At 48.8% G+C, this 13,140-nt stretch overlaps 1 protein-coding gene across 1 annotated transcript in view; it reads left to right on the top strand.

Annotated features, from left to right (window-relative positions):
• Positions 1–1,328: 1,328 nt before the first annotated feature.
• Positions 1,329–13,140, top strand: part of LOC122550361 (protein scribble homolog) — a 114,912-nt gene continuing 103,100 nt past the window's right edge. The window contains exons 1-5 of the mRNA XM_043691091.1: positions 1,329–1,412; positions 2,437–2,554; positions 7,202–7,280; positions 10,403–10,492; positions 12,090–12,146. Of these exons, the coding sequence (XP_043547026.1) occupies positions 1,329–1,412; positions 2,437–2,554; positions 7,202–7,280; positions 10,403–10,492; positions 12,090–12,146 (428 nt within the window). The remainder of the gene's footprint in view (positions 1,413–2,436; positions 2,555–7,201; positions 7,281–10,402; positions 10,493–12,089; positions 12,147–13,140) is intronic.

The raw sequence follows: 13,140 nt of genomic DNA, 5'->3' as shown, positions 1-13,140 counted from the left end.
ATAGGCAGAAAGGGAATTGAGGGAGTGAGATGGGAAGTTGAAAAGCAGGACAGGGTTGTAATCTTGGAATTAATCCCTGAGCCACATGCTAGTGAAGCCAGAAATAGGGAGATAACACTGTCGAGGTAAAAACAATGACTGCAGGTGCTGGAAACCAGATTCTGGATTAGTGGTGCTGGAAGAGCACAGCAGTTCAGGCAGCATCCAAGGAGCTTCGAAATCAACGTTTCAGGCAAAAGCCCTGATGAAGGGCCTTTGCCTGAAACGTCGATTTCGCTGCCCCTTGGATGCTGCCTGAACTGCTGTGCTCTTCCAGCACCACTAATCCAGATAACACTGTCGAATGTGTGACTAAAGAGCTGGTGTAGGAGGGTGATCTTCACATCTCTAGATCATTGGGATCTCTCCCAGGGCCGAAAGCCTGAACAAGAAGGATGGGTTGCACCTAAACGTGAGGGATCAGCAATATCCTGGCAGGGAGGTTTCCTGGTGCCACTCAGGCTGGAATGTCTGTGTGTGTGTGTGTGTGTGTGCGCGCGCGCGCGCGTGTGTTTGTGTGTATGTGTGGTGTTTATGGGGCAATGAACATGGTGGAACTCGAGCTTAGAGCCTGGAATAATAGTGGAACTATGATGTTGTAGTCAGTACAGAACCAACAGCTCAACGTTTCGGGTGTGATAGAGGGGGATGTAGAGAGGGTTGGGGTAGAATTACTGATTGAGGAGAATGTCCCACCTACACTGAGAGAGGGGACATCTTGGAGGGATCATCCAGCGAGACCATCAGGATCGAACTCAGGAATAAGGAAGGTTCAGTCACTGTGATGGGCTTATACTACAGGCTCCCAGTAACCAGTGGGACAGAGAAGACCCGATATGTAAGCAGATGGAAAGACAACAGGGTTGCTGCAGTTGGGTGGTTTTAACTTCCCCAACACTGACTGGGATTCCTTTAGTGTCCGCGGCTTATACAGAGCAGAATTTGTTCAGTGCATCCAGGAAGGTTTCTTCAAACAGTATGTGGGTGTGTGTGTGTGGATAGTCCAACAAGGGAAGGGGCCGTGCTAGACCTTGTATTGGGAAATGAGCCTGGTCAGGTGATGGACGTTTCAGTGGCGAAAGCATTTTGTGAGCAGTGATTTTAATTCCATAAGTTTTAAGATGGAAAAGGACATTTCTTGTGTGAAAGTGCTAAATTGGGGGGAGACAAATTATAATATTTTATGGCAGGGACTGGAGAAGTTAGATTGGGGATGGCTGTTTGAGGGTAAATCTATATTCGATACGTGAGTGTCTTTTAAGGGTGATCAGAGTTCAAGGTCTCTGACAATGAAAGATAAATATGGCAAGATTCAGGAACCTGGAATGATGAGAGGTGTAGAATGTTTGGTGAAAAAGAGAAAGGAAGCGGGTGTAAGGTTCATGAAACTGATTGGAGGAAACAACTTGTATCGTAGAACATAGAACAATACAGCACAGAACAGGCCCTTCGGCCCACGATGTTGTGCCGAACATTTGTCCTAGCTTAAGCACCCATCCATGTACCTATCCAATTGCCGCTTAAAGGTCGCCAATGATTCTGACTCTGCCACTCCCACAGGCAGCGCATTCCATGCCCCCACCACTCTCTGGGCAAAGAACCTACCCCTGACATCTCCCCTATACCTTCCACCCTTCACCTTAAATTTATGTCCCCTTGTAACACTCAGTTGTACCCAGGGAAAAAGTTTCTGACTGTCTTCTCTATCTATTCCCCTGATCATCTTATACACCTCTATCAAGTCACCCCTCATGCTTTGCCGTTCCAACGAGAAAAGGCCTAGCACTCTCAACCTATCCTCGTACGACCTATTCTCCATTCCAGGCAACATCCTGGTAAATCTCCTCTGCACCCTCTCCAAAGCTTCCACATCTTTCCTAAAGTGAGGCGACCAGAACTGCACACAGTACTCCAAATGTGGCCTTACCAAGGTCCTGTACAGCTGCGACATCACTTCATGACTCTTGAATTCAATCCCTCTGCTAATGAACACTAATACACCATAGGCCTTCTTACAAGCTCTATCCACCTGAGTGGCAACTTTCAAAGATCTATGAACATAGACCCCAAGATCCCTCTGTTCCTCCACCTCACTAAGAACCCTACCCTGTATTCCGCAAGCTTATTTGTCCTTCCAAAATGGACAACCTCACACTTGACAGGGTTGGACTCCATTATCCGCAGGTTGGAGTCTGACTTGCACTGCTTGTGTAGGCACAGGTTCAATTGATACATTCACCAGGGATTTAGATGATTTGAAAATTACACATGGGCATTGCTGTAGGCAGAAGACCGAAGGAAGCCAATAAATGAATAATGGCAAGATGACCCAGACATGATGGGCTGAATGACCTCTTTGTGCTCTAACAATTGAGATTCTGTTTGTTTGTCTTGCAGCCATTTTTCAGGTTATTAAACCTGCGCAAGCTGGGACTCAGTGATAATGAGATCCAGAGACTGCCTCCAGAGGTTGCTAACTTCATGCAACTTGTTGAGCTCGACATCTCTCGCAATGGTAAGTCTGAGAGAGTTTGTGTGTGTGTGTGTCCCTGTGTGATTGCATGTGTGCACATGTGCCAGTAGGGGAGTGTCACTACATCTCGTTGGGAGGGGAGTGTCACTACATCTCGTTGGGATAGCATGCTGGATATCGAGCCTCACTGTCCACGAGTCATCATAAAACTTAAAGATTTTATCAAAGTAATAAAACTCCTGAATTTGCCTATCTGTTCAGATCCAGGTGAACAGGAAACACAGATCAGGTTTCTGTACTTAATGAATATTCATTACACATAAATAGTTTCTGACTGCAGATGAACAACTAATGGTTGACATTTCACTCCACAAGTTAAAACTCTTACCGCTTTGTATAACATCCGTGTACAAGCATGCATACTGTCAAAAAAGCATTGGTGCTATCGGTGGAGGGGGATGTGCGCACTGTCCTGTCGGGGAGGCGCGTGTGTGTGCGCACTGTCCTGTCGGGGAGGCGCGTGTGTGTGCGCACTGTCCTGTCGGGGAGGCGCGTGTGTGTGCGCACTGTCCTGTCGGGGAGGCGCGTGTGTGTGCGCACTGTCCTGTCGGGGAGGCGCGTGTGTGTGCGCACTGTCCTGTCGGGGAGGCGCGTGTGTGTGCGCACTGTCCTGTCGGGGAGGCGCGTGTGTGTGCGCACTGTCCTGTCGGGGAGGCGCGTGTGTGTGCGCACTGTCCTGTCGGGGAGGCGCGTGTGTGTGCGCACTGTCCTGTCGGGGAGGCGCGTGTGTGTGCGCACTGTCCTGTCGGGGAGGCGCGTGTGTGTGCGCACTGTCCTGTCGGGGAGGCGCGTGTGTGTGCGCACTGTCCTGTCGGGGAGGCGCGTGTGTGTGCGCACTGTCCTGTCGGGGAGGCGCGTGTGTGTGCGCACTGTCCTGTCGGGGAGGCGCGTGTGTGTGCGCACTGTCCTGTCGGGGAGGCGCGTGTGTGTGCGCACTGTCCTGTCGGGGAGGCGCGTGTGTGTGCGCACTGTCCTGTCGGGGAGGCGCGTGTGTGTGCGCACTGTCCTGTCGGGGAGGCGCGTGTGTGTGCGCACTGTCCTGTCGGGGAGGCGCGTGTGTGTGCGCACTGTCCTGTCGGGGAGGCGCGTGTGTGTGCGCACTGTCCTGTCGGGGAGGCGCGTGTGTGTGCGCACTGTCCTGTCGGGGAGGCGCGTGTGTGTGCGCACTGTCCTGTCGGGGAGGCGCGTGTGTGTGCGCACTGTCCTGTCGGGGAGGCGCGTGTGTGTGCGCACTGTCCTGTCGGGGAGGCGCGTGTGTGTGCGCACTGTCCTGTCGGGGAGGCGCGTGTGTGTGCGCACTGTCCTGTCGGGGAGGCGCGTGTGTGTGCGCACTGTCCTGTCGGGGAGGCGCGTGTGTGTGCGCACTGTCCTGTCGGGGAGGCGCGTGTGTGTGCGCACTGTCCTGTCGGGGAGGCGCGTGTGTGTGCGCACTGTCCTGTCGGGGAGGCGCGTGTGTGTGCGCACTGTCCTGTCGGGGAGGCGCGTGTGTGTGCGCACTGTCCTGTCGGGGAGGCGCGTGTGTGTGCGCACTGTCCTGTCGGGGAGGCGCGTGTGTGTGCGCACTGTCCTGTCGGGGAGGCGCGTGTGTGTGCGCACTGTCCTGTCGGGGAGGCGCGTGTGTGTGCGCACTGTCCTGTCGGGGAGGCGCGTGTGTGTGCGCACTGTCCTGTCGGGGAGGCGCGTGTGTGTGCGCACTGTCCTGTCGGGGAGGCGCGTGTGTGTGCGCACTGTCCTGTCGGGGAGGCGCGTGTGTGTGCGCACTGTCCTGTCGGGGAGGCGCGTGTGTGTGCGCACTGTCCTGTCGGGGAGGCGCGTGTGTGTGCGTACTGTCCTGTCGGGGAGGCGCGAGTGTGTGTGTGTACTGTCCTGTCGGGGAGGCGTGTGCGTGTGTGTGTGTGCGCGCGCGCGCGCACTGTCCTGTCGGGGGGAGGGGGGGCATGACTTGGGCTGGCACTGTCCTGTTGGGGGCCAGTGTTTCCTCCTGCTCCACTGATCCCTTATCTCTGCTTTTTTGTGTAATTTTTATCCATCTCCTGTTTGGATCCAAAATCATTGTTAATCTCTTCGTAATGCATTGTCAGAAATGAATAATTGTGTGGTTTATGTGCCTGTTTCCCCCATTGATTGTTCAGTGAGGTTCCCCAATCCTTTCTTGCCAGGTTTTGCTTTATATTCTCATCGTTCCCTTTATTTAGGTCAAGGATCCTGGTTTCGGATTCATCCTCTTCCCATCCACCGTGGTGAAGAATTCTATTGTATTATGGTCTTGCTTCCCCAGGGGACCCCATACACTAAGGCTGTTAATTGATCCTTTCTCATTGCACAGTGGCAAGTCTGGAATAGCCTGTTCTCGGGTTGGTTCCTCACTGTTTTTGTGTAAACAAATGATCTCTTGCACTCCAGTAAATCCTCTTCCACAATATCCTTGCTAGCTTGGTTTATCCACGCTGATTGTCAGTTAGGCTCGCATGTGGTTACAGTACATACCCTCACTGTGTGTATCTCTGGTTTTTGTTTAGTGTCTTCCATTATATCATCACTAGTGCTTGAGGGCCTCTTAGCATTCCCACCATGTCCTGCCTCTTGATGTTTCTTATCTCTTCCTATACGGACTTCACCTCCCACCTTTCTCAGCTAGTATCCTTACAGACTGGGCCATTGATTTGATCCTTTCCTCACCATGTTGCTCCACCTTTCCCTGTTGGTCTGTACTCCTTGTGTCTTGTAGGTAGTGGACAAGCTTTGACCATTTAGGTAGGTTAGCTGTTTGAGGTATTGTCTTTCGAGGAGAGATTGAATACTTGGGCCAGTACTCATTGAAGTATGAATGAATTATGGCTGACTTTACTGAAACAAAAATGGTTCATGTGGGACTTGAAAGGGAATCTGTGGAAAGATTTTTACCCCTTTAGAAATTAAGGCAATTGGTCCTCGACTCTCCCACGAGTGGTCACCCACTTAAGACAGAGATCAGGAATTTCTTCTTTCTGAAAATGATGAATCTGTGGAACTCTTTACTGTAGAGGATAGCCGAGGCTGAATAATTAAGTATATTCAAGCCTGAGAGAGATTTTTAATCAGTAAGGGAATCGAGGGTTATGGGGAAAGACAGGAAAGAGGAGTTGAGGACGACCAGGTCAGCCATGACCTCTCTGAATGGTGGAACAAACCCACTTCTGGTCCTCCTTTTTATGGTCTAACGTATGAGGAGAAAGTGAGGTCTGCAGATGCTGGAGATCAAAGTTGAAACTTTATTGCTGGAACAGCACAGCAGGTCAGGCAGCATCCAGGGAACAGGAGATTCGACGTTTCGGGCACAGGCCCTTCTTCAGGAATTCCTGACCTGCTGTGCTGTTCCAGCAATAATGGTCTAACGTATGCCACACCTCTGAGCTGCTCTTGTAGCCTCTGTTTAAACAGCTTGCCTGGTTCAGTTTCTGGTCAGTGGTAACCTCAAAGATGTTAATAATTGGGGTGGGGGGGAGCGCATTCAGTGATGGTAATGCCTTTGAATGTCAGTGGACGGTGATTAGATTCTCTTGTCGGAGATAGTCATTGCCTGACTCTTGTGTGGTGCAAGTATTGCATGCCGTACGTCAGCTCAGACCTGAATATGACCCACAATGTTTAAAGAGTCTCGAATGGTGCTGAGCACTGTGCAATCATCAGCGAACATCCCCACTTCTGACCTTATGGCAGAGGGAAGGTCATTGATGAAGCAGTGAAGATGGTTGGGCCTAGGACACTACCCTGAGGGACTCCTGCAGAGATGTCCTGGAGCTGAGATGACTGATCTCTAACAAGTGATAGTGGACTAGAAACATGAACTCTGTTTCTCCCTTTACAGATGCAGCTGGTGCTGCTTGGTAGTGTTGTTAATGGCACCTTCCATCACCTTACTGATGGAGAGGAGACTGATGGGGCAAATTTGCATGGGTTGGTTTTGTCCATTTTTGTACCCAGGCAATTGCCCCTACCTTTGAGGTAGATGCTGGTGTAGCTGTCCTGGAACTAGTTAGCGAGTGTGCGATCTCCTGACCATTACAGTGACATTTTATCAAGTACCTTTAGGAAAGCCAGGTGCACCACATCTACAGGTTTCCTTTGATCCACCTTGTTTCTTATTTTCATAGAGGACGTGATTTCCTTTTTATGAAGCTATGTTGACTTTTAAATTATTTTTCTAATATGATTTTCTAACTGTGGGAGAGTTTGGCAGACTAAAAGCCTGCAGATGCTGGAATCCAAAATAGACAGGCAGGAGGCTGGGGGAACCCAGTGGGCCAGGCAGCATCAGGAGGGACAGGCAGGAGGCTGGGGGAACCCAGCAAGCCAGGCAGCATCAGGAGGGACAGGCAGGAGGCTGGGGGAGCACAGTGGGCCAGGCAGCATCAGGAGGGACAGGTAGGAGGCTGGGGGAACACAGTGGGCCAGGCAGCATCAGGAGGGACAGGCAGGGGGCTGGGGGAACCCAGCAAGCCAGGCAGCATCAGGAGGGACAGGCAGGAGGCTGGGGGAACACAGTGGGCCAGGCAGCATCAGGAGGTGGAGATGTTGATGTTTCGGGTATAACCCTCCTTCGGGACAGATAACAATGTTGTGAGCTTTTTGTTTCTTTTGTCTCCACAGATATCCCTGAGATTCCTGAAAGTATTAAATTCTGCAAGTCTCTAGAAATAGCTGATTTCAGTGGGAACCCCCTTTCCAGGTACAGTGACATGTTCCAGAATCATTGAATGCTCAGAAACCTAAAAAATAAGAGTAGGCCATTCAGCCCCTCAAGCCTGCTGTGCACTTCAGTATCATGGCTGATCATCCAATATCCATACCCTGTTCCTGCTTTCTCCCCATGCCCTTTAATCCTTGTAGTCCCAAATGCTGTATCAGATTCCTCCTTGAAATTATAGTCATACTGCACAGAAACAGACCCTTTCCTCCCTCTGGTCTCTGCCAATCAACTGTCCCAAACTAAACTGGTCCCATTTGTAGGTGAAAATGTGTTGCTGGAAAAGCGCAGCAGGTCAGGCAGCATCTAAGGAACAGGAGAATCGACGTTTCGGGCATGAGCCCTTCTTCCTTTTTTTTAAAAATATATTTCACACCATTTGTAGGTGTTTGGCCCAAATTCCTCTAAACGTTTCCTTTTTATTTACCTACCCAAACATCATTTAAATGTTGTAACTGTGCCTGCACCTAGCACTTCCTCAGGCAGCTCATTTCACATACAAGCCACCCTCTGTGTGGAAAATGTTGCTGTTCAGGACCCTTTTAAATCTTTTTCCTCTTACCTTGAACATATGCCCCATTGTTATGGACTCCCTTACCCTGGGGTGATGACCTTGGCTTTTCACCCTATCCATGCTCCTCGTGATTTTTCAAACATCTGTAAGGTCACCCCTCAGCCTCCTATGCTCCAGGAAAAAAAATTAAAAATGTATAATGTTTCAGCCTTGATTGCTTTCTGTGGTAATAAATTCCACAGGCTTTCCATTCTCTGGGTGAAGAAGTTTCTCTTTATTTGAGTCCTTGGTGGGGTTTGGGGGTCTCTGTCTCTCAGGGTTCCTGGGGGACTGGGTCAGGGACCATTTGTCCATTGGCATTGTGCAGGTGTGTGTGTGTATCATCATGTGTTCAGTAAGGAGTCTGCCTGGCGGGAGTAAGAGGAATGGGGAATGAATCCTGGAGGATGCGTGTAGTCTGGCTGTGATGCTGGCATAGGCCACTCGGCCGGTTGAGTCTGCTACACGGGCGGCACGGTGGCCCAGTGGTTAGCACTGCTGCCTCACAGCGCCAGAGACCCGGGTTCAATTCCCGCCTCAGGTGACTGACTGTGTGGAGTTTGCACGTTCTCCCAGTGTCTGCGTGGGTTTCCTCCGGGTGCTCCGGTTTCCTCCCACAGTCCAAAGTTGTGCAGGTCAGGTGAATTGGCCATACTAAAAAATTGCCCATAGTGTTAGGTAAGGGGTAAATGTAGGGGTATGGGTGGGTTGCGCTTCGGCGTGTCGGTATGGACTTTTTGGGCCGAAGGGCCTGTTTCCACACTGTAATCTAATCTAATCAAAAAACCGTTCAATAGGATTGTGGCTGATCCAACTCTCTCCAGGTCCACTCTCCTACTCTTTCCCTGTAACCATTAATTCCCTGACAGATCACAAATCTATCTATTTCAGCCTGAGATATACACAAAGACTCTGCCCCTCCCAGCTCTCTTTGGCAAGACTCTTAACTCTGTGAGAGAAAAAATTCCTCTTTCGCTCAGTCCCGCTGGTGCCTCTTTATTCTGAGACTATGCCCTCCAATCCTAGAAAGCCCGTGAGGGGGAAGATCCTCTCAGCATTGACCCTGTCGAGCCCCTTCAGGATCCTCTATGTTTCAATGACATCATCCCTCCTTCTTCAAAACTCCAGGGAGTAGATCGTGTCTCACAAACTTGATTGAGGTTTTTGAAGAAGCATGAAAGAAGATTGATGAGGGCAGGCGGTAGATATGATCTGTATGGACTTCAGTAAGGCATTCTGCATAGTTCCCCATGGGAGACTGGTTAGCAAGGTTAGATCTCACGGAATACAGGGAGAACTAGCTATTTGGATACAGAACTGGCTCAAAGGTAGAAGGCAGAGGGTGGTGGTGGAGGGTTGTTTTTCAGACTGGAGGCCTGTGACCAGTGGAGTGCCACAAGGATCAGTGCTGGGTCCTCTACTTTTCATCATTTATATAAATGATTTGGTTGGGAGCATAAGAGGTATAGTTAGTAAGTTTACAGATGGTACCAAAATTGGAGGTGTAGTGGACAGCGAAGAAGGTTACCTCAGATCAGATGGGCCAATGGGCCGATGGAGTTTAATTTAGATAAATGCGAGGTGCTGCATTTTGGGAAAGAAAATCTTAGCAGGACTTATACACTTAATGGTGCAGTCCTCAGGAGTGTTGCTGAACAAAGAGACCTTTGTTCATAGCTCCTTGAAAGTGGAGTGGCAGTTAGACAGGATAGTGAAGAAGTAATTTGGTATGCTTTCCTTTATTGGTCAGAGTATTGAGTACAGGAGTTGGGAGGTCATGTTGCGGCTGTACAGGACATTGGTTAGGCCACTGTTGGAATATTGCGTGCAATTCTGGTCTCCTTCCTATCGGAAAGATGTTGTGAAACTTGAAAGGGTTTAGAAAAGATTTACAAAGATGTTGCCAGGGTTGGAGGATCTGAGCTACAGGGAGAGGCTGAACAGGCTGGGGCTGTTTTCCCTGGAGCGTCGGAGGCTGAGGGGTGACCTTATAGAGATTTACCAAATCATGAGGGGCATGGATAGGATAAATAGACAAAGTGGGGTCAGGGAGTCTAGAACTGGAGGGCATAGGTTTAGGGTGAGAGGGTAAAGATATAAAAGAGACCTAAGGGGCAAAGTTTTCACACAGAGGGTGGTACGTGTATGGAATGAGCTGCCAGAGGATGTGGTGGAGGCTGGTACAATTGCAACATTTAAGAGGTATTTGGATGGGTATATGAATAGGAAGGGTTTGGAGGGATATGGGCCGGGTGCTGGCAGGTGGGACTAGATTGGGTTGGGATATCTGGTCGGCATGGACGGGTTGGACCGAAGGGTCTGTTTCCGTACTGTACATCTCTATGACTGTACGAGTAGAGTCCTAACCTGCTTGGCATTTTCTCAAAAGAGAATTCAATGAGGTTATGGCTATTCGGGTTATGGTTTGAACTCCATTTTACAATCTCGACCCTCAACCTCGTTATCAAAGGCCTATCTGTCTCACAGCAACCAGCACCTTTCCCTACATCCCCCACCCCCTCACCTGTTGTTCACGTTGTTTGTCTTACAGGTTACCTGATGGGTTCACCCAGCTCCGAATCCTCGCACACCTCTCCCTCAATGACGTCTCCCTACAGTCTCTGCCAAATGACATTGGGAAGTAAGTGAACAGGATTTGATGACAAATACAGGTGGCAATGTATTGAAGATAGACTGAGAGAGGTGGCGTTGAGGCAGCCTCGTCAGAGGCTCTCTGTGACACGGATGGAAGAGAAAGAATGGTCATGATGTGTCTGTCTGTCTGTTTCTTACAACAGAGCCACATTGGCCTGCGGAAGAGGGATCAGCCTCTTGGTGGGCCACTGTGTCTGCCTTACCAGTCAATAAGACTGTATCAGCATGCAGCAGGCCAGTTAGTTCCTCAGCCTGTTCCAATCTTCAATGCTATTAGCATGCCGCTCTTACACCTGTCAGCTTATTCCAGCCATTTGGTTTGTTTCTAGCACCACCTTATATTTGTTTTTTTTAAAATGCTCTTTCTCCCTCAGTTAATTGGATTATAGGTCATCCCCTTTGCTTGTTATTCAGCTGTTGACACTTTACTCACACCATCTGACACTTAATAACCTGCGGAGACTTCTTATTCAGCCTGTCAACACTCCATTCACACCATTTGTGTGATGTTTTGAATTTTTTGCCTATAAATTCTGTGTCTATGTGCTTCACCTCACCTGACAAAGGAGCAGTGCTCCGAAAACTTGAGATTTCAAGTAAACCCGTTGGACCAAACCTGGTGTCGTGTGACTCCTGAGCCATGCCGTTAAGATCACAGCTGATCTCGCTGTAGTCATGACTTGAACACCAGGTTATAGTCCAACAGGTTTAATTGGAAGCACTAGCTTTCAGAGCGACGCTCCTTCAGGTGATTGTGGAGCACACAATTGTAAGGCACAGAATTTATGGCAAGAGTTTACAGTGTGATGTAACTGAAATTATACCTTGATTGTCTGTTAAGCCTTTCATCTGTTTGAATACCATGATAGTTTCATTTCTTTCATGTGTAAATCACAAAACTTTTTTTTTAAACTGTAATTTCATTCCACTACCTGCCTGATCTCCAAGTAAGCTCAACTCCTGTTCAAAACTATTTCTAAAAAGATCTTGATAGTGTAGCGTCCAGTGCTGTGCAGCATGGAGAAATCTCCAGACTGGTGACCCTCAGAGAGAAACTGTCATCTCCATTTAAATAAGAGACCTTTCAATTTTAAGCTGTGCCCTCAAGTTTTCCAAGAGGAAACATCTTCACAGTTCCTTCAAGATGATCAGTGGTTCAATAAGATCACCTGGTATTATTTTAAACTCCAGATAGTGTTAGAATGGTGGAGAGCTTGTAGATGGTGATGTTCCCTTATATCTGCTACTCTTCTCCTTCAAGATGGTAAGGAAGTTGAAAGAATATTTTGTGAAATTGGTTTGGTATTCTTGGAAGTCTGGCCAACCAATAGCCTTTGCTGATTTATTTAGTGCTGCTTTTAATTTAGTTCAAACCTTAGTTTCCCTATTTAACCACAGAGTCTGTCAATCACTGGAAAACTCTTTCCTGATAGTTATTAATAAATTGTTTCGAATGTCTGTCATGGCATTTCCATTGTCCTGCCTTGTAACATAATCGCCCAGGACACTCGTGAGCTCTGTCTTCAGGCACAGTTACCTTTACTCAGGTTGAAAACCTTGTTCCTTTGTCTGTTGTTTTGTAGCTTAGCCAACCTGGTGACACTGGAACTTCGCGAGAACCTGTTGAAGGCACTGCCAACGTGAGTAGCTCTTGAATAACTTGCAGTTGTTTTCAGATAAAGATTTCCTGTCCCACCCACTGGATTGCCAGCCTGTCTCAGTGCTCGCTGCGACATGTTGGCTTGTCCAGCCTTTCCCTGTTAATGGGTGAAAGTCTGTTACCTCCTTTTCAGGTTCTTACCCACTATCCTGCCGACGCTGTGACCCCTTCACATATGAACAAGCCCTTCAATGTTTGCAGGGAGAGCCATTGACATGAGCAGTGTGCAGATGCCTGTGCTTACAACTAATTGGGATTAGTTTATTGTCATGGTGAGTGCAGCTGATAGAATTATTTCTTTCCCCTACTGATCCCAAAGAGCTTCACAAACAGAGAGGTACTTTGTGAAATACAGTCCTTTATTCAAAATAAGCAGCTTATTTGTGCAGAGCAACCTCCCAGGCAATGTGGGCGAAATGCTCAGAAAGTGGGGCTTTTGTTGGTGAGTCAGCGATGCATTAGCTAAGACATTGGGAGAATAACCTGGTTCTGCACATTAGCTCTTGTGCATCTATAAGGGCCTTGTGAAGTTGTAGGAGTTTCTAGTCAAGCAAGAGTGAGGTTCAATTCTGAGAAGTTTACATTTCACGAGGAGGCCATTTGACCCAATGCACCTGTATTAGTTTCCAAAACAACTCCCCAGCGAGTCCCATTCTCCAGTCCTACCTCTGTAGCCCTCTAACTTCATCCCTTTCCAATATAGAACATAGAAGAATACAGCGCAGTACAGGCCCTTTGGCCCTCGATGTTGCGCCGATCCAAGCCCACCTAACCTACACTAGCCTACTATCCTCCATATGCCTATCCAATGCCTGCTTAAATGCCCAAAAAGAGGGAGAGTCCACCACTGCTACTGGCAGGGCATTCCATGAACTCACGACACGCTGAGTAAAGAACCTACCCCTAACATCTGCCCTATACCTACCCCCCCTTAATTTAAAGCTATGCCCCCTCATAATAGCTGACTCCATACG

Source organism: Chiloscyllium plagiosum, chromosome 5, assembly GCF_004010195.1.
Source record: "Chiloscyllium plagiosum isolate BGI_BamShark_2017 chromosome 5, ASM401019v2, whole genome shotgun sequence".
Taxonomy (NCBI): Eukaryota; Metazoa; Chordata; class Chondrichthyes; order Orectolobiformes; family Hemiscylliidae; genus Chiloscyllium; species Chiloscyllium plagiosum.
Note: the sequence above shows the minus strand (reverse complement) of the source record. Positions and strands in the feature narration are given on the sequence as shown.